The 24,344-nt window shown below is 48.0% G+C and overlaps 1 protein-coding gene across 1 annotated transcript in view; it reads left to right on the top strand.

Annotated features, from left to right (window-relative positions):
• Window positions 1–24,344, top strand: part of CD99 (CD99 molecule (Xg blood group)) — a 32,612-nt gene that overhangs the window by 7,326 nt on the left and 942 nt on the right. Inside the window, exons 2-9 of the mRNA XM_025857836.2 lie at window positions 8,115–8,147; window positions 8,577–8,621; window positions 9,773–9,820; window positions 10,476–10,547; window positions 13,724–13,768; window positions 15,121–15,174; window positions 16,585–16,698; window positions 22,672–22,728. Coding sequence (XP_025713621.1) covers window positions 8,115–8,147; window positions 8,577–8,621; window positions 9,773–9,820; window positions 10,476–10,547; window positions 13,724–13,768; window positions 15,121–15,174; window positions 16,585–16,698; window positions 22,672–22,728 — 468 coding nt within the window. The remainder of the gene's footprint in view (window positions 1–8,114; window positions 8,148–8,576; window positions 8,622–9,772; window positions 9,821–10,475; window positions 10,548–13,723; window positions 13,769–15,120; window positions 15,175–16,584; window positions 16,699–22,671; window positions 22,729–24,344) is intronic.

Below are 24,344 nucleotides of genomic sequence, written 5' to 3'. Positions count from 1 at the left end.
ATCCATCCATCCATCCATCCATCCATCCACCCACCCACCATCTACCTATCCATCCAGCCATACGTACATGCACCCATGTATCTGTCCAGTCATCTGCCCATCCATCCATCCATCCACTCATCCACCTACCCACCCATCTACCTGTCCATCCATTAGTTTATCCATCCACCCATGCTTTACCTATCCCCCATCATTTATTTATAACTAACACCAATTTTTTCTTTTATCTAGCTTTATGTCTCTGTCTACTATCTGTCCATCCATCCGCTCATCCATCTACCCACATACCCACTCACGCATCCATCTGTGCACTTACGCACACTCCCAGCCACTGGCTCTCATGCATGCTTTCAGCTAACGTAGATTGAATTCCCAGTGGTATCTGTATTCTCTCTCTGCTGTGTGCTGGGGGTCCAGAGAGGAAATACCTGGCCCCCATCCTCTCTTCTCTGTCTGGAGAGTGACAAGCAAGGTATCCCTTCTGGTGCAGTGTCATGAAGGGGATCAAGGACCACTCTCCCCCAGAGGGTCAGAGAAGTCTCCTTGCCTAAGTGGGGACCTCCGTGGGTAACAGCTTCTAACCAGGTCCATCTGGTTGCACCCACAGTGTCTCCGTGTGGGAACTCCGTGGGCACCGAGTTTCCAGGTGGGAACCTCCGTGGGCACCGAGTTTCCACGAATAGACAGACCTTCATAGCAGTGGGAACCTCCGTGGGCAGGTGGGAACCTCGGGGGCACCGAGTTTCCACGAATAGACAGACCTTCATAGCAGTGGAAGCCTGACGAAGCGGGGAGAGGGCTTTTCAGGCTGGGGGCGTGGCTTGCAGAAAGCAAACCTAGGTGTGTGAGATCATGGGCCTGTGGGGGAAGTTGCAGGTAGGCTGTCTGGAGGATGAGAAGAGAAGGCAGAAGCAGTGATTAATGCTGAAAGAACGTAGTTTATTTCTAGCTGTAGAGCTCCCTGCAGGGGTATGGGATGGGTGGCTCTGGTTGCCAGGATATGGGTTTGAAACTCACCTGGAGGGTTTTGAGCCGACAGGGACATGTTCACACTTACCTGCAAGAGAGGTAAAGAGCATGGGGAGCGCGTTGGAGGGCAGAGGTCGTTGGCAGAGCCTGGATCAGGGAATTAAAAGCCTGCAATGTTGACCACACGTTGGTGTCATGTCGGTAAGCCTTTCACACACTGGTGCCTGAATCTCAGCCCACAAAATTTCTGATTTAATTCTCCGGGAGCATGGGCTGAGCATCAGGACTTATGGAATCACCCACGGCTGGGGATCAGAAGCAATCTCTGGTGAGGAAATGCTTCAGCGTGCTCAGAAAGAATGACAGAGGGCTTCTCAGAGGAGGCAGCATTTTCTTGGGGCTTTGAGGTGTGAATAGGAGTTCTCCTGGTGTAGGCAAGGAGAGGATCCGAAGGAAAGCTCTAGGTGCCCTACGTGTGTGGTTCCCACTCCAGGACACAACGTGCTGTCCGGGTTTGTTGCGGGGGCGGTAAGATTTAAAGTTTTGAGGAGCACACAGCCACGTGTCAGACACTGCAGGAACTCCTGGGGGTATGTTGTTTGAACTGAAGGACGGCGATTCCTTCATATTCACAGGTCCCCTATTTGTGCATTCGCCCGCGTGCTATTTGGAACTCCCAGATGAACACCGCCTGTGTTCAGGGACGGGCGCAGAAGGGCAGAGTATCTGAGTCACCGTCCAGCCTCCAGGGTGTCAACAAGTGTCCTTTTCATGCTCTGTGCAGGGGCACATCTTTTGCATGTTTGTGTCCTGTGCTTGGCAATGCTGACGCATAAATAACCCAGACCCAGTAAGTTCTGTTTAAGCAGAAACATGCAGAAAACAAGGTCATGCGTTGACTCTCTGGCGAACACGTGACTCAAGGCTGTGGGATCCTAACGCCATCCACCCCTAGGAGCGAAGATGGGGTATCCGTGCACTCAGCATTCCCAACAGTTTATAGAACGTAACTTCCATGACGCGTGAGAATTGACTGTAATTAATAAACAGAACGGTTGAGTCTGCTTGGCGACCTTGGGCCAGTTTCCAGAGCCACAAAGGGCTCCATGAGCTGACAAAGTTTGGGACAGTCTGATGGGTCATTTGGGGCCAGCCCAGGTGGGCAGGGAGGGGACTGGTGTGAAGGGAACACAGTTGGGGAGGTGCTAGGGTTGGAGTGGGGGCTTCTAGTCTGGTTTTGGGGCTCATGCCTTGGGGAACAATGCCTTGGCTTCCCGTAGGGGAGAGACTGGATGCCCCCGGGGGCCTGGGAGCAGCCCCCTGCAGCTGGGGTTGGAGTGGGGGCTTCTAGTCTGGTTTTGGAGCTCGCCCTTTGAGGAGCAATGCTCTGGCTTCCCGTAGGGGAGAGACTGCCTGTCTCCAGGGGGCCTGGAAGGAGCCCCTGCAGCAACGGGCAGACAGCCGAGGGTCCCGGCCAGAGGGTAATAGAAAGGCAGGTGCACGGATGGCAGCCTGGTCTATCAGGAATGCGTTGGCACAGGGCCCCCAGGGGACCGTGATGGTCCCCAACACCCTGCCCACGGCCTTACCAGATTCCCAGGGTTTGTGCACAACTTGACATACCTACCAGGGCTGTCCCCAGAGTGACGGTGAGAAAGACCTCTCCCCTCCTCCTCCACCACGTAGTAAACTTAGCATGAAAGGACCCGGCCCATCCCAGCCCCGAAGCGCCTTCGTCCCGGGGAGGATGAACCGGACCAGCTGCTTTTCACCTGCAGGCACACGCGGAATCTGGGCCAGGTCGACAACCCGCGTGGGATTGAAGTATGGAACAGAGTTGACGTGAGCCGTCAGGGTGTCACGACGCCCAAAACCGCCGTGGCCCTGAGCTTGGCTCCTCTGTGTAGCCAAGAATGTGCCCCCGGGGCTGGGCGACCGCCGTGCCGTGTGTTTACCCACACGTGCGTGCAGCTCTCCAGCTTGGCTCCACCTTGGTCTTCCTAGCCCGTCTGTCACTGAGCCGCCAAGTGCATTTTTGTGCACAACCTGTTCATCCGTTGTCATGATGTCGGGTGTCTTTGGGAAGCTGGACCTGGGGCCAGCACACTCCCAAAGCCTTGAGGACTCAAAAAAACCTGAGGAATGCAGGGGCGCCTGGGTGGCAAAGCCGGTTTAGCATCAGACTCCTGGTTTCGGCTCAGGCTGTGATCTCAGGGTCGTGGGATCGAGTCCCGCGTCTGCTTGAGATTCTCTCTCCCTCTCCCTCTGCCCCTCCCGCTCGTGCTCTCTCTCTCTCTGTCTCTAAAATAGATAAATCTCGAAATCTGTAAGGGAGAACGTTCAATGAAGTGTCTGCAAAGAGCACAGAGGTATTTCTGAAGCGAGTCACCCCGGAGGTCTTGCCGACGTTTGATATCCCGTTACTCCTACGAAAAAATATCTGGAAATGTGAGCAGTCCACTCACTCCCTCCTCGCTATTTCTCCTCTCGTCTTTCCCTAATTTATTTTATTTATGTGTGTATTTGTCTCCACGACTTACAGACCATGTGAACAAATTATAAGATTTGCAGCTTGTATAATTTATTGGGAATGCGTGTCGTTGGTTTTTATTCTCATTGTATTTCTGTAATTGTATTCTATTCATATGTTTATATGGTTTCTAAGCTCTGTATAAATTATAATGTGTAAGTATGTTTAACGAACGTCTGTACTTTATTACAAATAATCATATTTTCGTCCTGTGACTTATTTCTGTCTCGTTTATAGGGTCTATAAGTTTATATGTGTATAAATTATACATTTCATAATTTGTAATTTCTATAATCTCTTATAATTACATTTCATTTCTATTCTGATTTTACTTCTATAACTTGTTCTGTTTTATCATGTATGTATTTATATAATTTAAAAGTTCTGTGTATAATTATAAGCTACATAATTTACAGTTTCTATAATTCATCATCAATATATGTGGTTCCTATTGCAATTTTATTTCTATAAATTACTTCTACTTTTAATATAATTTATCTATAGATTTTATAAAGTCTGTGTATAAGTTATATAATTTGCAATTTTTATCATTTATTATTATAACATTATATAACTATTATATAACATTATTGTATATGTAGTTTATTCTAAATTTACATTATTTATTCTGTATTCTATATATGTAAATATATATTATTTATTCCAAATCCATGCCTATAATTCATTCCATATTCTATGTACAATTTTATATTCTCTATATTTAAATATATATAATTTATTCTAAGTATATGTCTATAATTTATTCCATAGTCTACATAGAATTCTATATTCTGTATATATGTAAATGTGTATAATTCATTCTAAATATTTATCTATAACTTATTCCATATTCTATATAGAATTTTATATTCTTTATATGTAAATATATGTTATTTTAAATATATATCTATAATTTATTCCATATTCTATATAGAGTTCTATATTGTATATATGTAAATATACACAATTTATTCTGGATTTACATCTATAAATTATTTCTACTATGTATTCCTATAATTTATAAGTTCCCTGTATGAATCCTGTCACTTGTCATTTCTGTCATTTAGTATTATGCATATCCCGTCCTGTTTTATATTTCTGCAATGCTCCACCATTGTGATAGAATTTCAGAGAAACCCGATTCTGGCTGGGTTGGCGGAATGGAGACGCAGGGGAGATGGAGAGCCAAGGGGGATGGAAATCTGGGGGGGATGGAGGTCCAGGGGGGATGGAGATCTGGGGCGGATGGAGACCCAGGCGGGATGGAGGTCTGGGGCGGATGGAGATCCAGGGGGGCTGGAGATAGAGGAGGGGATGGAGACCCAGGCGGGATGGAGACCCAGGCGGGATAGAGATCCAGGCAGGGAGCTGCACTCAGGAGAAGCTGCCCACACACCCACGGGGTTTATAGGGACTGCACGTGGCTCATCCCGTGTTCCCACGTGACTGGCTGATACAGGGCGGGAGGGGCTGCTGGAGGCGTGGTGCCATCAGGGTGACTCATGTTTCTCTCCGTCCGGCCAGGGGCAGCCTCGCCCTGCGTGACTCACCCCTGAATTCCCCACAACATCTGCAGCTTTGAGGGGTGTTGGAGCCCACAGGGCTGGACAGGCTTCCATGCACAGTGGTCTGCTTGTAGCGGAGACCAAGGAGCTACATGCCTTGAACGTTGGACACAGGGCCCAGGCTCCCGGTCCAGGTGGTGGCAGCCCCGTTTGGTGCTGTTGGCCCCGGGAGGCAGTGTGGGGAGTGGTCGGCATGGGAGAGTTTCTCCTGGGACACGGCAGCTCCCTGATGTGGTCGCCCGTGATGATGACACAGAATCAGCAGTGTTGGCTTGGACCTGGTAGACCAGTTGTGTAGATGAATAGACTAGATTAGGTTAGAAGTAGTTTGGGAGGGGTTATTGCTGGTCAGTGCTGCTGGCTGTTGAATCATTGCATTTCCGGAATGTTCCTGTGGGGGTTTCAGCTGGTGGTGATGTGTGTGCATCCCTTTTGCAAACATCAGCACAATCTTGGAATGTATCTGCACAATGGGCTGGGTGGGGAGAGATTCGTGTCCATGATTGAGTTATGTGGGAGCTGGCCCTTCCATGCCCCAGAATTTCTGTGCAGCTGTGTGTGGGAAGCACTCCCTTTTGGGGGGGGGAGTAGTCCCCTGGATTCTGTCGTCTGTGGTGAGGGTGTGGCTTTGTGACCAGGAAGCAGCGTCCCCAGGGGGCAGAGGTCAGGGAGAGCCCTGAGACACAGGATCCAGGGTGACATGGTCTCACCTGAAAGCTTGGGAGTCTTGTGCGGTGTCCTCAGCCCATGGCAGTCTTGCAGGGGTTCCAGCCCAGAGGTCGGGCTGGAAGCCAAGCTCTCGCTCCAGAGCTGAGTGCGTTCTCTTGGGGCACGCTGGGGGGTTGGGGAGGAGGCTGGAAAGTGGGTATTCTTCCTATGCCCATCCACTGTCAGACTTGCCCTTGAGTGAACTTGGGGTCCTGGGGGCAGTGGGGCTCTGGGGTTGGTTTTAGTGACTGGATGGGAACCTTGGCCGTGGTCTGAAGCAGAGAGCCCTGGACGAGATCCCCAGCAGACAGGGCAGCCTGGGGGTCTCGGGGCTGCAGGGTGTTTGGAGAGCCTGCCCCCATCCCTGCTTGGTCTGCTCCTACTAGGTTTGTGTGGGGACCATGTGGGGGTCAATGGAAGGGGCGTGTAGGGGACCCATGACCTCCTCACAGCAGTAGAAAGGAAGGCGGGGCAGGAGAGGAATGGTCTTAGGGAGAGTGAGGTCCTGGTCAGTGGTTCTGGTGCACACAGACACACGCCCACGTGCACACAGACACACGCCCACGTGCACACAGACACCTGCTAACATGCAGTGCACACGCATACACACACATACGTGAGTCAGTACAGAGTCTTCTCTTGTTTGGTTTCCTGCGGGTTCTGTCCGTCACCGTCTCTCATGAGGCAGAAATCACAGGAATTGGGAGCGTCACACGGGAAAGTCTGTATTTACATTCACGTGTGTTGCTGTTGGTTTTTGAGCATCCCAAAGAGCCCTGTCTGCTTCTCCTTTCTAAGTGTCCCCCTTCCTCCCGAGCATGACATCATCCCCTCTTGGAATCCATCTGTGTCAGGCCATGTGCCCTTGGAGCTAGAAGTCCTCCCCAGGGCGAGGGAAGGTGGATGTCTGACTGAGCCTCGGCATGGTGATTTCAGGTGAAGTGTGTGCGGGGGGAGTGGACAGGTGTGGATTTCTGTGTAAATACACATGACCGCAGATGTGTATACGCATGCGTGTTTATGCACATGCTCAGTGGGGTCTTCGGCGTTGGTGAAATCCCCACCTGCTGCCTCAGGGAAACCTGCCGTGTGCAGAAGGAGGTATAATTGCATTTGTTGGGTCTGGACCACGTGGGTGTAGACACCGTCACTCCAGGGTCTGAGATGGTGAATACGGCCCCACTGTGGTGCTCTTGGGGGTCCCATGTATGTTGTGCCCGAGACCACCTGCTTCTGTCGGCATGTTCTTAGTACACACATAGAAACACACACACGCACCCGTGCACACAGAGACAAATATACACACCCGAACTAGACAGAGAGATATATACACATACTCACATACACAGACCACACACACACAACCTACAAAAATATGCACACACACAAGCAGCACACACACACACACGTGCCCACATGCAAACCATGCACACATGTCCACATCCACACACACAAACCACACCCACCTACATATATGGACACACGCACGTGCATGCCCCACGCACACGCGAGAAAGGACACAATAATAGAACGCCGCCTGTCTGAGGCGTCCCGTACAACTGAGCACATGCCCACATTGAGGCGGCTCTCATGCATGTTCGTAGAGCGTTAAACACCCAGCACTTCCTGAGGTGGTGCAGACGTCCCCTCAGCTTCTGGACCCTCCAGTCACTGTCCGACCTGCGCTCAGTCCCCTCACAGCTGCCCGGACAGTCCACGCGGGCTTCTCCAAAATGTCCTTATGGTGCCTTTTCTGCAGCCCATCCGAAGTGGGCACTAGGCAACAGCACGGAAATGCTTTCAATAAAAACACTCGGGACCGGGGAGAAAAACAAGGAAAAGCTCCGCAGATTCCCCGTTCTCTGCGATCCCAAGAGGTCAAAAAACAATTTCTGTGTTTTTTGGGGTTGTCTAGTGATTCTGCAAGCGATGCAGGTTGGCTGTGTAGTCAGAGAAGTTGGGCATAAAAGGGGATTTTTTTTCTGTCCGTCTGTGTTTTCCGTCACATACGGGAAATTATTAGTCATTTTTGCAGAGGGTCTGCTGTTCATAAATGATGCACGGGCAAAATTACCATGTTTTCCTACTGCTGTAACAGCTACTAAATTTTAAGATCACCAGCCGTTTCGAACGTAAACTATCATCTAACGTTTCGGCGTAAACGTGAGCATGGTGAAGAGATGAGAAGTTCCGCCTCTGTTATACGTTTTAAAGAGCGGCTAACTGTTGCAAACATCATGCAGTCCAGAAAAATTTCAGGCCCCCCCCTTTTTTTTGTACTGTCTTCTTAATTTTTATGTTTTTATTTCCCCGATTTCTGACCAGATTCTTTGTCCTCATAGGCCAAGATTTCGATTTGTCGGATGCCCTCGGTGGTGAGTCCTCTTGAAATTTAATATCTATCAGGTGACAGAGGTAATAGTAAAATTTTGACTTAAAACGGACAATGAGTGTTTTGTCTGAACACGGTAAGTATATCGAAGCGTGTACCGGGGTAAAGGGAACTCACGCAGGAGGAGGAAAAGCCAGACGCTCTGGGGAGGGGAAGTAAACTCTCCCAGTGGGAGGACCCCCATGCTCTTGGTCTCAGCACACGCTGTGGCCAACACCAGCCTGTGCACCTGTCTGTGGCGGTCCTGGTGGGCTCAGAATTCACGCTCTGACCCCCGGCTGCTGCCTGAGCTATCAGGGGGAGGGGTGCTTTGGACATTTTCTGACTTTTTTTAAAGCTCATGGAGCATCGTCGAGACTTGGCACAGTTTTCTACCTTCAGGTCTTGCTGATTCAGTGTCTTTTCTCTGTAGAGGACGACAAGAAGCCCACGGCAACCCCCAAGAGACCCAGCTCTGGTAAGAAGCAAACAGGCTGATGCCTACAGGAGAGATCCCCACCACGCGCGCCCTCCCGCTCACCCCAAGAGCTGGTCGAGATAGAGACGAGTGGTTTCGGGGGCTCTGGACGCAGACTGGTTCCTACTGGAACGATGTTGCCAACGTTGGCTACAGGGTGCCATGTTTTTTGGGCAAGACCGGGGGCTGATGTGTCTCGGGGATGCTTTCGGGTTGCTTGGACAGCGCGTCTGGATGCTTTTGCTCTGCTTTTGGATGTGCGTTGCCTAGGAGAAGCAATTTTGGGGGCTGAGATGCCCGTAGAACCCGTGAGTGAACCCAGTCTCCAGCCGCTAGGACACACCCTCCCGTTCTTGGTGGGGGTTCCTTTCAAAGGAAAGTCGGGAATCGGGAACAAGGGTCTGATCCGTTGCTCCTGAGCCACCCAGGCAAAAACTGATGCTGAAATCATGGAAGTCTGACGACTGTTGACTCTTTTTTTAATTTGTTTTTAATTGACTAGGTTTGTTTAAGAACAGGGCACTGCAGCCAGAACGTCCCGTCAGGAGTGAACACATAGCACCTGCTGTGTTCAGATCCACGTCCCTGCGCGCCACAGACGTGCAGAGGATGCTGGATAAGAGATTATTGAAAACCTGAATTTTCACGGTAGTTCGGTGCCTTGCGTTGGGCAGATCCGCCAACATCCCTAGACGTAGCTGGAACTTGGAAAGGGTTCATAAAACCAAGGCAACCCGTGATGCCACCAGGAAGGGTCCCGTCATTGCGTTGAGGGAACCCCAGTGTTGGTGCATGCCCGCGCAAATCCCGTGCCTCGTATCTGCACCCACCGCGTTGTGTCTGCCTTACAGAGGGCGCTGGCCACGCGGGAGGGGTGGTTTCGGACGGGAGGGGATTCTCGGCGGGCAGAGTTGGAATCCCAGCTTGGCCCGCGTGGTGCCATTGATTGGTACGTTCCATTTTGTGGGTTTTGTTTTGTGTCTTGCTCCTTTCCTCTGAGAGGTGAGGAATTTGGCTCTTCTGTTCAGACCTGGTCAGACTGGTATTTGCAGACGTGTTTGGGGAGGTGGAGACGCAGGGATTCCTCCGTGTGTTTAGGGAGCTGAATTCCTTCCTGGATCCTCGGTATTAATGGCCTGTTTCCCTTGCAGACGATGATGGGTTCAGTCTGGAAGATGCCATCGGTGGGGGAGGAAAGAGTGAGTACCTTCGGGAATTCTCCTGGGTGGCTGACTTGCTTAGGATCACCAAATTATCATCGTTCCCACGAGTCTTGTCCCTCTCAAGTCAGAACTAGCTGTTACCACAGACACAGAGAGAATGGCATATTGCTATTGGCCCTTGTTGGGTTTCTAGTTTTCACCCGTGTGCTTTTGCTTTTATTTTAAAAAACGGGCGAGCATCGTTTGGAATGGCATAAGGTTGATGTGAGCACCCTTACCCCGGGCGTGTGACCGGTGCGCTCGTTCACCAGGAGCCCCACCCTCGCTGGGATGGTTTGTTGCCGCCATATTGAAATTCTCAATGTGGTTTGAACGAGGGGCCCTGCATTTTCATGTCGCACTGGGTCCCACGAATTCTGTAGCTGGTCCAGGCACCTGCTTTAGTTTCTAACGGAAATTTACGGAACTATTGGAACTGTTCAGTTCTCATCAAGGGAAGTAGGGCAGCTGGATGATGATGGAAAGAAATGGGCAGGTGGCTGTGTTTGCGGGTCCCCACCATGAGAAAGGATACACTCCACTTTCCAGCTGTTTGGAGAACCATCTGTAGGCAAACTGATGTGTTTTGTTTTTTTGGTTTTGGGGTTTTTTTTGCTGACTGCTCACAAACGCAACACTTATGTTTTACCAGCAGACGACCCAGTGCCACCTAAACCACCCAAACCGAAGCCTCATCCGAACCCCAACCAGCCTGGATCTTCTGGTAAGACCCCCGTCCCCTGCAGGGGTGCTGTGGGTTTCTCAGAGAGCGGTGGTCTCCCTGTCGGCCGAGAACAGGTCATTTCAGATTAGCGTGGGCTTCCTGGGGTCTCTTTAGTGCAAGGTCATTCCGGTTTTCCAGGAGTGGGAAATGAGTTTTCGAAACGATATTTTCGGTTTGGATTTGACTTTTGGTTGGCTGGGGTTGACTTCCAAGGTTTTGTGGACCTTTCAAAAACGCAATGGAAGATTTTACTTATTTTTTTTAATTACATTTTTTTTTTTGATGGGGAGAGAGAGAATGCGAGAAGGGGATGGGGCAGAGGGAGAGGGAGAATCCCAAGCACACTCCGTGCTGAGCTCAGAGTCCAACATGGGGCTCCATCCTATGACCCCCAGATCGTGACCTGAGCTGAAATCAAGAGATGCCCAACCGACTGAGCCACCCAGGCGCCCCTAAATGTATAGCATGGATTTGGACAAAAGTATCAGCTTTTGGTTTCCTGCTGGAGAAGCTATTGGATTTTCAGCCTTTTTCCTTTTTCTGACACATTCCAGTATATTTAGAATAATCCGACTAGCACCTGTTTTCTGAATTGGACGACTGTGTGAAGACTTCAGATTCTGAGTGGGTTTCTTGCTTCAGATTTGTTTAATTTTTAACACATAAAAACATAAATAGTCTCCATATTGCGCCACCGTCAACATTTTGGCGGTTGCCTTCCCTAGTGCTTTAGACGTGAATTTAAATGAATAGAATTCTAAGACCCGATGTCAGTCTTCTGTTCATACTCTTCCTTACCTCATGTTGTGCTTATTAATATTTCATAAGCATTTTTTTTCATTCCGTTTGGTTGTTTTTATTGTGTGCCTTTTCATGGCACCCATTCCGTTGCAACATCCTTAACGTCAAAAGTGCTGTGTCTTCTGATGCTGGAGAAATATGATTCAGAAAGCAAACTGAAGACGCCTTCATACCTTTCTTTTCTTATTCCTTAAAAGAGATGGCGGGATTCAAACCGTTTAGGTCCGTGTGTGCTGTGGTTTTTGACATTTTTTTTTAATTGCTGTCAAAATTATACCAGTGCATCCCAGTCCAGCTGTTGGTGCAAATGTGCATGTCTCCTGCACACCGTTCCTGAGACTGGTTGTTATCACCTGGAAAAGTTTGCCGGATGTATCCTGTGCAAGGTTACACAGCCCTTGGTCCTAATTTCACGTCTTTATTTAGGAAATTAAAGGAGATAAATTTGGAGTGTCAGTTGGCCACGTACAGTTTCTCTTGTGTGCGTTGCTTGCTTGTGTCTCTGGTTGTGGGTTACGTTCGAGGGTAACTGGTATGTCCTTCCTGATCGAGAAACCCGTTTCATCCACTTACGGATACTCTTTTCAGCCATTTATTATGAAAACATTTCCCCCCTTATTTTAGCCTTTGGGTATTTTTCCCAGTGCTTTTTTGGCAAGTGAGTCTTTAAATCTGTGTGCATATGTGTATGTGTTTCTCCCCGTGGGGTCTTTGATGTTTGAATGGCTTCCCTGCGTTTTTGCAGCTCTCTGTTTTTTTCCTTTTAATTTAACACTCACTTAGTCATTGTCTCTCATCCCTCTTGGGAGAAAGAAAACCGTCCTTTTATTGTCATTTGAAAGGTTTCCAACGAGAAATCGATTTGAAGAGTGCCGACCATTTGCAAAATTGAGCTTTTTGCTTTGCCTTCAGTTTTCTGTCCTTCTTTCTTGTTGTTCCTATAAACGTTATTTCTGAATTGCTTTTCCCTATTAATGTTTGTTTCTGTGAATACATTTTATGCCCATTATTTTTCTGCTTATTTCTGTGATACAGAAAGGAATTTTGTACATCTTCCCTCACTGGCCACTTAATGATGAGTCCTTATTACCTGTTAATAATTTTGCCTTCATTGTTTAGCTTTTATGAAAAGACTATCACATTATTAGCAAATGATTTTTAAATCAAATGTGTATATATTTTTATGTTTCTAGTTTCTCTTTCCAGTTTTATTGTATTTGAATCATTTTGCCTTGGCTAGAAAACCCATATTAAATTTCATCAAGTGCATGTGCTTATCAATGCATATGAGCATTTAGTTTTCTTTTAACCTGTGAATATGACAAGGTATATTGAAGGATGTCTTTCTACACATTACGTCCTTGACTTCCTGGAATAAACCGTACTTGGTCATGATAGGTTTTGTTAAACTGATGGGTTAAATCTGACATGTATTAGGTAGCGAAGGCTGCATAACAAACTATGCCCAAACCCAGTGTGGTTTAAAATTTTTTTAATTGTTATGTCTCGGGGTGCCTGGATGGCTCAGTCAGTTGAGCATCTGACTTTGGGTTTTGGCTCAGGTTGTGATCCCAGGGTCATGAGATCGAGCCTCACATCTGGCTGGCACTCAACATAGAGTCTGCCTGAGACTTCCCCCTCTGCAACACCCCCCCCCCCGTTCTTTCTCTCTCAATCTCTAAAACACATAAATAAAATCTTTGAAAAATGTGTTATGTGTCACGAGTCTGCACCAGGCTTGGCTGATCTCTGCATGGCTGTCACGTCTGTGGTCAGCTGGTGGGTCTTCTGGCGTTGGCTTGTCTGGGTGACCTCAGCTGGGATGACTGAGGTTTCCCTTATGTGTCTCCCACACCCTGCCACTAGGTTTTATGAACCCCTCTCAAGGGGCAAGAGCATCAACCCCTATTTTAAAATATTGACCCGGCTCCCATTTTGCCAACTTACCATTGCCCAAAGTAGGTCATGTGGCCAGGTCCACAGTCAAGAGGTAGGCAGAACATGCCACCCATAATGGGGAGAACTAAAACCTGGGGCCATTAGTCCCCTGAATCTATACCAGACAGATCCCTTTGGGATTATCTTATTTATATTCATCCAAAAGATTGGTATATGCTTTCCATTTCTCTTGGTATCTTTTTCAGGTTTCCTAGCAGAGTTTTTGGTAAGACGAATTTTAGGAGTTTTAAAATAGAATTGGGAATTCAATTGTCATTGCATATTCGAGAGATTTCTTCTATAAAGTAGAACCCCTGTTGGATTCCCCGTGCCTCAGATCTGCTTTTGATTCTAATGGTGTTTTCCTTCATTCCAAGACATCGAGACCTCCCTGACAGTCCCAATATGGCGGATGACACTGTGTTTTTGTCTCCTAGGGGGTTTTTCAGATTCCGATCTCATCGATGGAGCTTCAGATGGAGGTAGAGTTAAGACTTCTTCTCTTTTCTCTCTGTCACCCACCTGCTGTACACGGTGACGTGAGGGTCTACAGTCTTACCCTCGGGGAAATCACAGACAGCTGCTTGGAAATCTCTTCCCACCTCTGCCATTTGTAGATGCATCAAGGACGTGGCCGGTAAGACCTGCCCCACCAAGGCTGCTCCCTGGGAGCTGTGTTAATGGTTCAGGGAGCTATCTATCGGCCATATGCATGGGGCTGGAGGCCAGGTAATCGGGCTCTTCTCAGACATCGCCTGAACTCCCCAATCACCTGTTAGTTTTTCTTTTTTCTTTTTTTGGATGACTATTGGGTGTCACCAATGACATGTGTTCTGTTACTTAATGAACGTAGAAATGAGCATGAAGTCATGTGACCCTCGTTGGCAGCATTACAATTTGAAATGCAGATTTTCCACCTGTCTCTTTAAAATCTGAGGTTAGAGTAGGGTCCAAAGCAGTACTTAGATATAATATATCTTGGATAAATAAATAAAAATTTAAGTATACAATAGATATAAAGATATATGTGTTTATAGTAGTTAGTATATATTAAGATTTATTATATTTACATGTAGTTTGTCTTCACGTATACTTACAGTTGACCCTTGACCAACACAGGTTTGGTCCGCATGGGTCCATTTATTTTGATAAATACAATATAGTCCTGTAAATGTACTTTGTCTCCCTTATGATTTTCTTTCTTTTTTTTTATGATTTTCTTAATCGCGTGTTCTTTTCCCTAGCTTACTTTATTGTAAGACTATACTATATAATACCCAGAACATACAATGTATATGTCATTGACTGTTTATGTTATCAGTAAGCCTTCCAGTCAATGATAGGCTATTAGTGAATACGTTTTGGGGGAATCAAAAGTCGTATACGGATTTTCGACTGTACAGGGGGTTGGATCCCCTAATCCTCCTGAGTTATTCAAGGGTGAGTCACAGGTACATATCCTGGGATTCAACAGGAATGTGCCTTGGATCACCCCATAGCCATGGGCCCGGTCTCAGGTGGGCTCCAGGGCCCTGGCTGGGATTCTTCCCGAGCCCAGCAAGAGGGGTCAGAATCCGTGAGGCACCCAGGACTTACTGGCTCACCTGCAGCCCACCATGGGAGGAATGGTTGGAGTCAGGAGCTGAGCCTGGGTGTCAGGCATATGAGGGCAAGTCCAATGATATGTTTAGCAAAGCAGGGACTCAACAAAGGGAAAGGACTCTGTGAGTTCTTTCACAACTCAGGATCCCAGTAGTTGATCTTTGGGATGAGATTTTCTTTACCAAAACTCTTCCCGATGCAACTTGTTTGCAAGCCTGTTTGTCCCTTGCAGGAGGTGGTGGCGGTGGTGATGGAGGAAGCCAAAAGCCTGATGGGGGGGCGCAGGGTACGTACCCATGGTTTCTGATGTCTTGGGTTTCTTATATGCACTGTTGAGAGGAAGTGGAATGCAGCCGTCAAGATCAAACCTACAGTGTTGGCTCTGTCATCCTAAAGACAATGGCCTGAAGCATCAAAGTGCGATTGCTTTGCGCCGTGCATGTCCCAAGTGCTCTGCTGAAGTAGCTGGTTGAACATCTTTAATAGACTCAGCAAGGGGGTGCTGATGTGACCCACAGGTTAAGTTTACTCATCTTCCCACAGTGTCCTAAGAAGGAATACCATCCATATTACCTGGGGTTCCCCAGAGAAACAGAACCATTGGGATCTATCTAGATACAGATGTAAGTGTAGATATACAGAAAGAGATTGATTATAAGGAATTGTCCCACATGATTATGGATGCTGAGAAGTCCCATGATCTGCTGACTGCTAGCTGGAGGACCAGGAGAGGCACTGGTGTGGTTCAGTCCCAGTCCAAAGGACTGGGAACCAGGAAAGCTGGGAGTGCAAGTCCCCACCTGAGTCTCAGATCCCGAGAACTAGGAGTGCTTACGCACAAGGGCAGATGAAGATGGATGTCCCATGTCTATGCTCTCTTCTGTTCAGGCCCCCTGTGGATTGGTTGATGCTCATCCTCATTGGTGAAGACCACCTGCTTCACGTAGTCTGTAGATACAAACATTAATCTTTTCTGAGAACGTCCATATGGGCATACCCAGAAAGAATGTTTTCCCAGCTATCTGGGCACCACTGAGCCCAGTCAAGTGGACACAGTTAACCATCACACCATCCTTGACTGACTCATGGAGCGGGATGTCCTGGGCACCTGCCATGCTGAGAATTGGTTGGTGTCCACGTGGCACAGATGCACGTAGTGTGAGTTACTAATAGTGCATGGAAACTCCATTCCAGTAAATCAAATGAAAGTAGCAAAAGGGGTCAGTGGCTTTGATTTTCAGAAAATGCATGAAGAGGATGATGCCACACAGCCTCTGAGTGGTCCCAGTTGGGCGCCATGCACTGTGGGCCATGTTGCCTTGCCTGAGACCTTCCACCTTTGACTGTTAGGACCCCTGCACTGGCCACAGGGATGGGAGGAGGCAGAGTGTGTCATCCACCCGAAACCTGTTTTGCATTGGAAGCGATACGTGTAGTCAAATGAATTCCAATTCCAGGTGGGACTTTTGGGGAGCAGTATGGCTGGCCCTTCGTGTCATGCAAATGGATTGGAGGCACTGTTGGGAGTTGGGCAAGGCTCAAGAGTGGGGTTTCCTCCATGGACACCCTGGGACCCTGTGTCTTGACACTCAATCCTGTCTTTTTCCTGTGGGAGGGGCCTCCAGGCACTTGTCCTGTGCGTGGTCTGCTCTCCACGAGTGTTCCCCGTCATGGTGCCCTGTGCTTCTTCCCACAGCTGACTCCCCTGGGGTAGTCCCTGGCATCATCGGGGCCGTTGTGGTGGCCGTGGCCGGAGCCATCTCTAGCTTTATCGCCTACCAGAAGAAAAAGTTGTGCTTCAAAGAAAATGGTAAGGTTTTTGTGGGGCCGCTTCCTTCTCTTCATGCCTTACTAAGTTGAAAGGTGTGCTTTCTCAAAACTAAAACAATCCAGAAGTCCCCTTGGCATGAGACACGTGTGAGGTGGCTGATGGTTCAAGAGATCGCTGGGATACTGCAATCAGACTTTGTAGCTTCCGTTCCAGCGCCGCCCGTGTGGAGTTGTGCAAATTTTGCAAGTCACTAACCACCCCTGTCTTTGGGTTTTCCATCTCTAAAGCGGGGAGATGATTATCGGCACACCACAGGACTTTTGTATGGATCCATAGGGTTATGTGTGAAAGTCTTGACAGGCTGGTTGAAGAAATGTTAGCTCTTGGAAATGTTTATTCATCCTTATTTATAATTGCTGTCATCTTCATCCCCCTTAGGGCAAGAGCAATGGCTGGGGAGGTGGGGGGCGCCATATTGCTTTCTCCAAACAAGAGAATTAAAAATTAAATGCAGGGCAGCTGATTCCTTCTCTGGTACCACCCCGTACTGACAAGTGCTCCGGAGGGCTTTTGGGTGGGATATAAAATTTATAGGGGAATGTGGAGGATGTCACATCCACCAACATAGGGATTGGAACTCCATCGTTGGATGTTTGGGGACCATATGGGCAAAAGAGTCCCTGAATTACATAGGATTTGCTCTGACATCAGTAAGTTGTATTTTGAACATAGCTCATATTCATGCATCGCTGGGTTGCTCTAAGTCTTGCCTTCCTTCTTGCAAGATGAACGCGAAGGGTGGACTCTGATGTGGCTTTAGGAGTCCTATGGGCTATGGATGGAGCCTCACGGTGTCTAAACTTCTCAACCTGCCTGTGGTTTCAAGTCCAGATTCATACTTAGCTGTTGACCTCCATCCTCAAGGACCACTGCCTGAGGACTCTAGGGAAATTCACAAAAGATTTGAATAGATGGTGGTACAAAATTTTACTATAGGGAGGGAATCTACCCTAAATCTCCCATCATTCTAGATTTTCAGATTCACACACTCTGGTTGTAACCCGAAATTGAAAGTCCCAAAAAGACTGTGGGTTCAGAGATTTAACATAAGCTGCTGTTTGGCATCTCTCTTCTTGCAGCGAAGGGGAAGGTTGCCTGAATATGTCTATTTCCCACATGTGATCGGGTGCCTTCCATCGGGGGCACTCAGGAAACCGTGCTCGGTTGCCTGAATGTTGAGCATCCAGCATGTCCAAATGGACAGATGACTGAGGTCAAGAACGTGCCCAGAGGGAGAGAAGACCAAGGTCAAGGATGTGCCCAAATGGAGAGAAGACCGAGGTCATGGACATGCCCAAATGGAGAGATGACCAAGGTCAAGGATGTGCCCAAATGGACTTCATTTCTGCCCCCCTCTCTGAAGAGGCTCAGCTCAGAGCATGACGCCCAGCCAGGAGAGGATGAAGGCATGCCTGCTAAGGAAGGATGCATGGCAAGTCCGGGCACAGCGATTTTCTGAAAATCTGTAGGTGACTTTCAAATCCAATTTGGATTTCCAAATCCATTCAGATTCTGGAGTTGCAAAGCATTTCTGTCACCTTGGGTTTGGGATATATGACCCCCTTGGATGTTATGATGCCGATTTGACATTCATATGCCAAGGCACAGGGATTTGGGGAATGACTCAAGAATCTTAAATGACTTGACATTGTCCCATGCTTGGAATGGGATTAGGGACTTGGAAACCCAAGTGTTCTCCATCCCCCTGTACCCTATTCCTGGGTCTTGGTCTTTTTCCTAACAGGGGGTGAAAACAGAAATTTCCTCAGGTAGATACAGTTGAGTTCCCTCATTTCAAAAAATAACAGCATCCTTCCTGAAGAATGGGCTCGGGGCAGTCCGGGACTCAACATATGCTCCTGAACAGCTAGCTAAATTCATTTACCCAGAATTCCGTACAGTCTCATCCTGCGTGAGCCAAATGAACATTGGGGTCGACTTTACAGTCTCGATTTGCTTTCTGGTTTTTATGGGGTTTATGATATTCGCTGATGTAGATGCACAAAGAAAATGTCAGAAAAAAAAACCGCAACGAGGGAAGGAAGCTAGTAGTTCTGACTTCAGTCATTAGGTGCCTTTGTCTGTAGCCCTAAAATGCCCCGTGTTAAGACAAAGAAAATTAGGTGCTATTTTTCTGTAAACCGCAGGACACTGACGCAGGAGAATGAGTCTTTCTTCTGAGTCCGCCAAGAGACATTTTGGTGTTTTTGACCCGTGTTGGTAGATGAACTCAGTGTCTGTGTCCGTGATGCCTTTTTATGAACGGACATAGAATTGAAGTGTTGGATCCAGGCATTGGGATCGTGAACATCCTAGGCCTTTCAGTGGAGTCTGTGCAGGACTGTTTGTGGGTTTTCTTGTTGGGATAGTGGTTTAAAGAAGTGCATACCCATGTGTAGCTGTGAGCCTGGACATTTCCTAAGCAGGATGTGGCCACAGCGTGTCCCAGTGCTTGAAGAAACCATGGTTTTGGGGGAAAACTATTGTTTTACAAGAGTGGTTGTTTTTATAGAGGGTGGTTTTCCAGGACCTCGTCATCGCGTTGAATTGTGTAGGGTCTGTTGAGTTGTGCGTGAAGGTTAGTCTCCATCAAGTAGGTGCTCTCTCAACGCGGAGATGCATCCATCAAATACTGGCAGTTTTGCTATATACATTTACTGAAGCGCTTTTTAGTATCATGTTCCGGAACAGTATCCGTGGCCCACGAAATTTGGTGCATCTGTCCTTTATCCCTGGAGATTCCGATGTGTACCTCCATTCCTGCACATTTAGATGTGTTTGGATGAGTTTAATGTGGTTTTCTTGCAAATGGTGCACGCTGGTCTGTTAGGAGCCATTTTGGGCGTGGGCTCGTGGCCGACGTGCGTGTTCGTGGCTTGCGGTGTTGGCTTCAAGTGACGGGTTTGAGCAGCGAATGGCATGGATGGTGACCTGCTTGGACAGAGCGCAGCTTTGGGTGGCTGTCACTTGGTGGGCACGATTTTCTGGCCTTCCGTGTGCATGGCGGCTGATTCGTGTGCTCACGGTTTCCAGTAGGTGCTTGAGGCGTTACTGAGCCGACCTGCTGGTGTGTCCCTCGCCTTCCCCCTCCGTCCCTGCTTCCGTCTGTGCCCACCTCCACCTCCCTGTCCTCTTTGAGTCTGCTTCCGTCTCTGATCCGCGGCCGCCCGTTGCACCTTGGGCTTTCAGCGTTGCTTTAAAAAGAAAACCAAACCTAGAAACCCACTCTCCTCCCGAGCGCGAAGAGTGTCTTTGTCACACCCGGCGACCGCTGCCTGGGCCTTTGGACTCGCCTGAACCTCTCCGAAGTTTACCTTTTTGCTTTTTGTGTTGTTGTTTTGTTTCCATTTCTCGACCTTTCGTTTCAGATGAGCCGAGGATGTAGGGACGAGCAAGAAACCGTGTGCGAGCCTGGAGCTGCTCCTGTATGATCAGTGCTCATCCGCTAAGATGCTGAGTCTAAAGCAAACCCTGGCGTTTGCCCTGCTCCCTATGGCTAGTCCGTTGCCATGGTGATGGGGATGCCTCCCAGATCCCGGATTCTGTGTATCCACCCCACACCCTCCCCCTGCAGATGCACAGAAGCTCATACTCTTATGTCGCATTAACGCGCGGGTAGCTTCAGGACGGGAAGAGGAATGCAAATATTTTCTCATAAACTTAAATCCGAGGGAAAGAAACTGTGGCGGGCTGGGTGGCGGGTGGGGGGGTGCGTTTCTATGCATTCATCCCGTTCGCGACCGTCCATCCAGTCAGTGAACTGGGCCAGCCGGAGGGTCCCGAGGCAAAGCCCACCCGGGTCGTAGGGTTTCGCTTTGCCGTGCAACTTTCAACGTCTGATTTACCAGCTTCTGCAGTTCTTTGATGCGTTGCCCACTCCGTGTCCCACGAAGCAGTTCCTCACTGTCTCTCTGACCCATGTTTTTTTTTTTTTTTCAAAAATACGTGAATGTCCCGCTTGACCCACTTCTCCAGGGGAAGAAAGAAAAAAAAAATCCACTTATTTAGGAACCATTTAAAAATCTCACGATCTTAGAATGTTAAAGTCCGTCGAGAACAGGGTGGAGGTTGTCCGAGCATCCGCGCATCCTGGATCTTCCCATAAACGTGAAGTCGTCCGTGGATGTCCCCCACCCCCTGCCCTGCATGTTCAGCCATCTCCTTCCCTTGGGCATAAACATTGCTTTTCTCGTCTCGACCTCATGCCGAGGTTCAGCGTCATGTCCGGCCCCGGGGGTGGGATGGGGTGGTGATGATGTGAGGGCTGGGTTGCTGGCAGGTTTTGGGGTTAGCATGGGTAGTTAATGGGGAGGTGAGCTGTCATGGCTGCTCTAAATGCTTTTCTTGTGGGTCGGGTCCCCCCTCCGTGGTCACCTTGGCCACCGCCTGGCTCTTTGGAGGATGTCCCTGCAGATTTCTCGGTTCTTATAAAATAAGGCTTATTCCCCAGTTGGCGTAGGGTAGGTCTGAGTCCACTGTGTGTGTGCCCACTGCCCCCAAGAAGGAAGTCCTCCATGTGGCCTAAAATCAGGCACTGTTGGTCGGTGGTCCCGCAGGGCTGCGGTCTTGGCTCCAAATGCATGTTGTGTATATACATAAATAGTCCCCAGGCACGGAGTCCCAATAAGCTGCCATTTCCATGACGGTTCTACTAGGGACAAATGGTCCCTAGTGCAGATGAAAAGCATGTGCATTGCTTGGGTTTATTTTGAGATGTGGTGTGCGTGCCCTTTTCTGTTTGGAGGGCAGGGCGAAGTGGGTGGGATGCCGAGTGCATCCTGTGGAACGCGGTGTCCCCTTAGGGGTCAGGGGTGCGTGGTGTCTCCGGGGCATCTGGGAGATGGGGAATCTGGCTGTGCATCCCTGATCGTCACAAGGCCTGGCCTCCCTCTAAGTGTCACCCCCCCGACCAAGGGCTATGTGCAGCTCCAGCAAAGAGCATGGTCAGCAGGATCTGGGAGAAGCCCTGCAGCATCCACCCTGCTCTCCGTGCATGCGGATTCTGGGGCCCTGCTCCCTCCAAAGTGCAGCCATGTCACCGGCGTCTTCGGAAGGTTCTCCGAAAGTTGGCGGTGTGTGACGCCAACAGCGAAAAGCGTCACAACGGAACGTGCCCTTCCACGTGTTGTCCCCAAACGGCCATTGCCGTGACGGCGCTTCCTTGTTCCAAAGGTCCGTGTTGCCCTTTGTTCTTAAATGTAGCCGGATGAGCTGTCCTCTTGCAATCTGCTCGAAAACCCGCGTGTGCCCCAGACCGCCATCCACCCCCTTCCAGCAGAAGACACGCCATTGGTGCGGTCACGGTCCTCTTGCAACTCTGGGTCTCCAGCAGGGGTCCGCGTCTGGGGCCGGGGAGCGGGGCAGGGCGACTGACAGTGGGATTCCTCGCACACCCACCGGGACCGGTTCTTCCGTGACCTGCAGTTGAAGGCGCGTGGTGTGTTTGCTTGCAGTGGTATTCTCGCCCCGAGCGATGCACTTTGCACAAAGTCTCAAGCTCTGTGAACGGTCTTGGATGTGCTTCGCTTGGGGCCCCCACACGACGTAATTGAGAAATAAATGCCTTTTGCCAGTGGATCTGTGTTTGCCAGTCTTGAATTCCATCAGCTTGCGCTGTGTATCTCGGTGGGGGGACGGTTGGCGGCCATGGTCGTGTCTCCTCTGATCCCTCTTTGACACATTCCCAAAGAGAAATTTCGAAACAAAAAATTTTTTTAATTGACCGAGAACAAGAAAACCTGAAATCAAGCCGGTGGGACCCCGGGAGGCCCCCTTAGCCTTCGATTCCCTATGGACGGAGCTGCCCTGGGTGGGTCTGCGTCTCCGTCCCTCCAGGTCCCGCTGATTTGGGCGGGTGGGGAGGAGGGTTGGGGGCTGGCTCCTCTTGGCGGTGACATGAGGGGGCCTTCTCTGTGTTCACCCCCTTGGGGCATCTTTTGTGCTTTCTTTCAGCCGACCAAGGTGAGGCCAGCACCAAGAACCAGCAGAGCACCAGCGCCGACCAACCAGGTGGGTTGCGGGCCCTTGGGACGGATGTCTTCCCGCGGGGCGTTGCGTGGGATCCTCCGCGTCCCCTTCCTTCCCGAGTTCGGCACGAGTTCGGGGGGATGGGGTACAAACCCTCCGGGGCTTGAGGTACAACTTTGTGTCATGTTCTTGAGGTTCCTTGTGCATCATCCTCCTAGGAGAAAATGTCTTCTCCTATTTTTTCCCCCTACTTTTCCTGGAGTATGTATTTTTTTTTTCCGCAAAAAAAAAGTCTTCTATATTTTTTTTCCTAGTTTTCCTGGAATATGTATCTTTTTTTCTAGGAAAAACGGCCTCTACTATTTTTTTTCTACTTTTCCTGGAGTATGCATTGTTTTTCTAGGAAAAAATGCCTTCTATATTTTTTTCTATCTTTCTTGGAGTATTTTCTTTTCAAAGACAAAATGCCTTCTCCTATTTTTTTTCCTACTTTTCCTGGAATATGTACTTTTTTCCCTAGGAAAAAAATGCCTTCTATATTTTTTTTCTATTTTTCCTGGAGTATTTTTTTTCTAGGAGAAAATGCCTTTTCCTATTTTTTTTCCTATTTTTCCTGAAATATGTATTTTTTTCCTAGGAAAAAATGCCTTCTATTTTTTTTCCTATTTTTCCTGAAGTACTTTTTTTTTCTAGGAGGAAATACCTTCTCCTATTTTTTTTTTCTTGCCTTTCCTGGAGTATGTGTTTTTTTCCTAGGAAAAAAATGCCTTCTATATTTTTTTCCTATTTTTTGTGGAGTTTTTTTTTTTTCTTTTCCCTAGGAGAAAATGCCTTCTCCTATTTTTTTCTTCCTGCTTTTCCTGGAGTATGTGTTTTTTTCCTAGGAAAAAAATGCCTTCTATATTTTTTTCCTATTTTTTGTGGAGTATTTTTTTTTTCTTTTCTGTAGGAGAAAATGCCTTCTCCTATTTTGTTTTTGTATTTTTCCTGGAATATATACTTTTTTTCCTAGGAAAAAATGCCTTCTATATTTTTTTTCTATTTTTCCTGGAGTATTTTTTTTCTAGGAGAAAATGCCTTTTCCTGTTTTTTTTTCCTATTTTTCCTGAAATATGTATTTTTTTCCCTAGGAAAAGATGTGTTCTATTTTTTTTCCTGGAGTATTTTTTTTTTCTAGGATAAAATACCTTCTCCTATTTTTTTTCTTGCTTTTCCTGGAGTATGTGTTTTTTTCCTAGGAAAAAAATGCCTTCTATATTTTTTCCTATTTTTTGTGGAGTATTTTTTTCTTTTCCCTAGGAGAAAATGCCTTCTTTTTTTTTTCCTGCTTTTCCTGGAATATGTGTTTCTTTTTTCAAGGAAAAAAAATGCCTTCTCTATTTTTTTTCATATTTTTTGTGGAGTATGTTTTTTTGTTTTGTTTTGTTTTCCCTAGGAGAAAATGCCTTCTCCTGTTTTTTTTCCTACTTTTCCTGGAGCACGTATTTTTTTTTTTTCCTAGCTAGAGTTGATTGGACACTAAAATCTGTTGAATTCTTTTCCCCCAGCAGGTTAGAGTCAGTTTTTGCTTGCTGGATGCAAGCAAAATCAGCGATGCATTTCGTGCTCCTTTATCTCCTTTTTTTTTTTTTAAAGATTTTATTTATTTATTTGAGAGA

The sequence above is a fragment of the Callorhinus ursinus genome, unplaced genomic scaffold (assembly GCF_003265705.2).
Source record: "Callorhinus ursinus isolate GAN/ISIS: 27379988/994484 unplaced genomic scaffold, GSC_fseal_2.0 scaffold16, whole genome shotgun sequence".
Classification (NCBI taxonomy): Eukaryota; Metazoa; Chordata; class Mammalia; order Carnivora; family Otariidae; genus Callorhinus; species Callorhinus ursinus.
The sequence above is the reverse complement of the archived record's forward strand: the minus strand, read 5'-3'. Positions and strand labels throughout refer to the sequence as shown.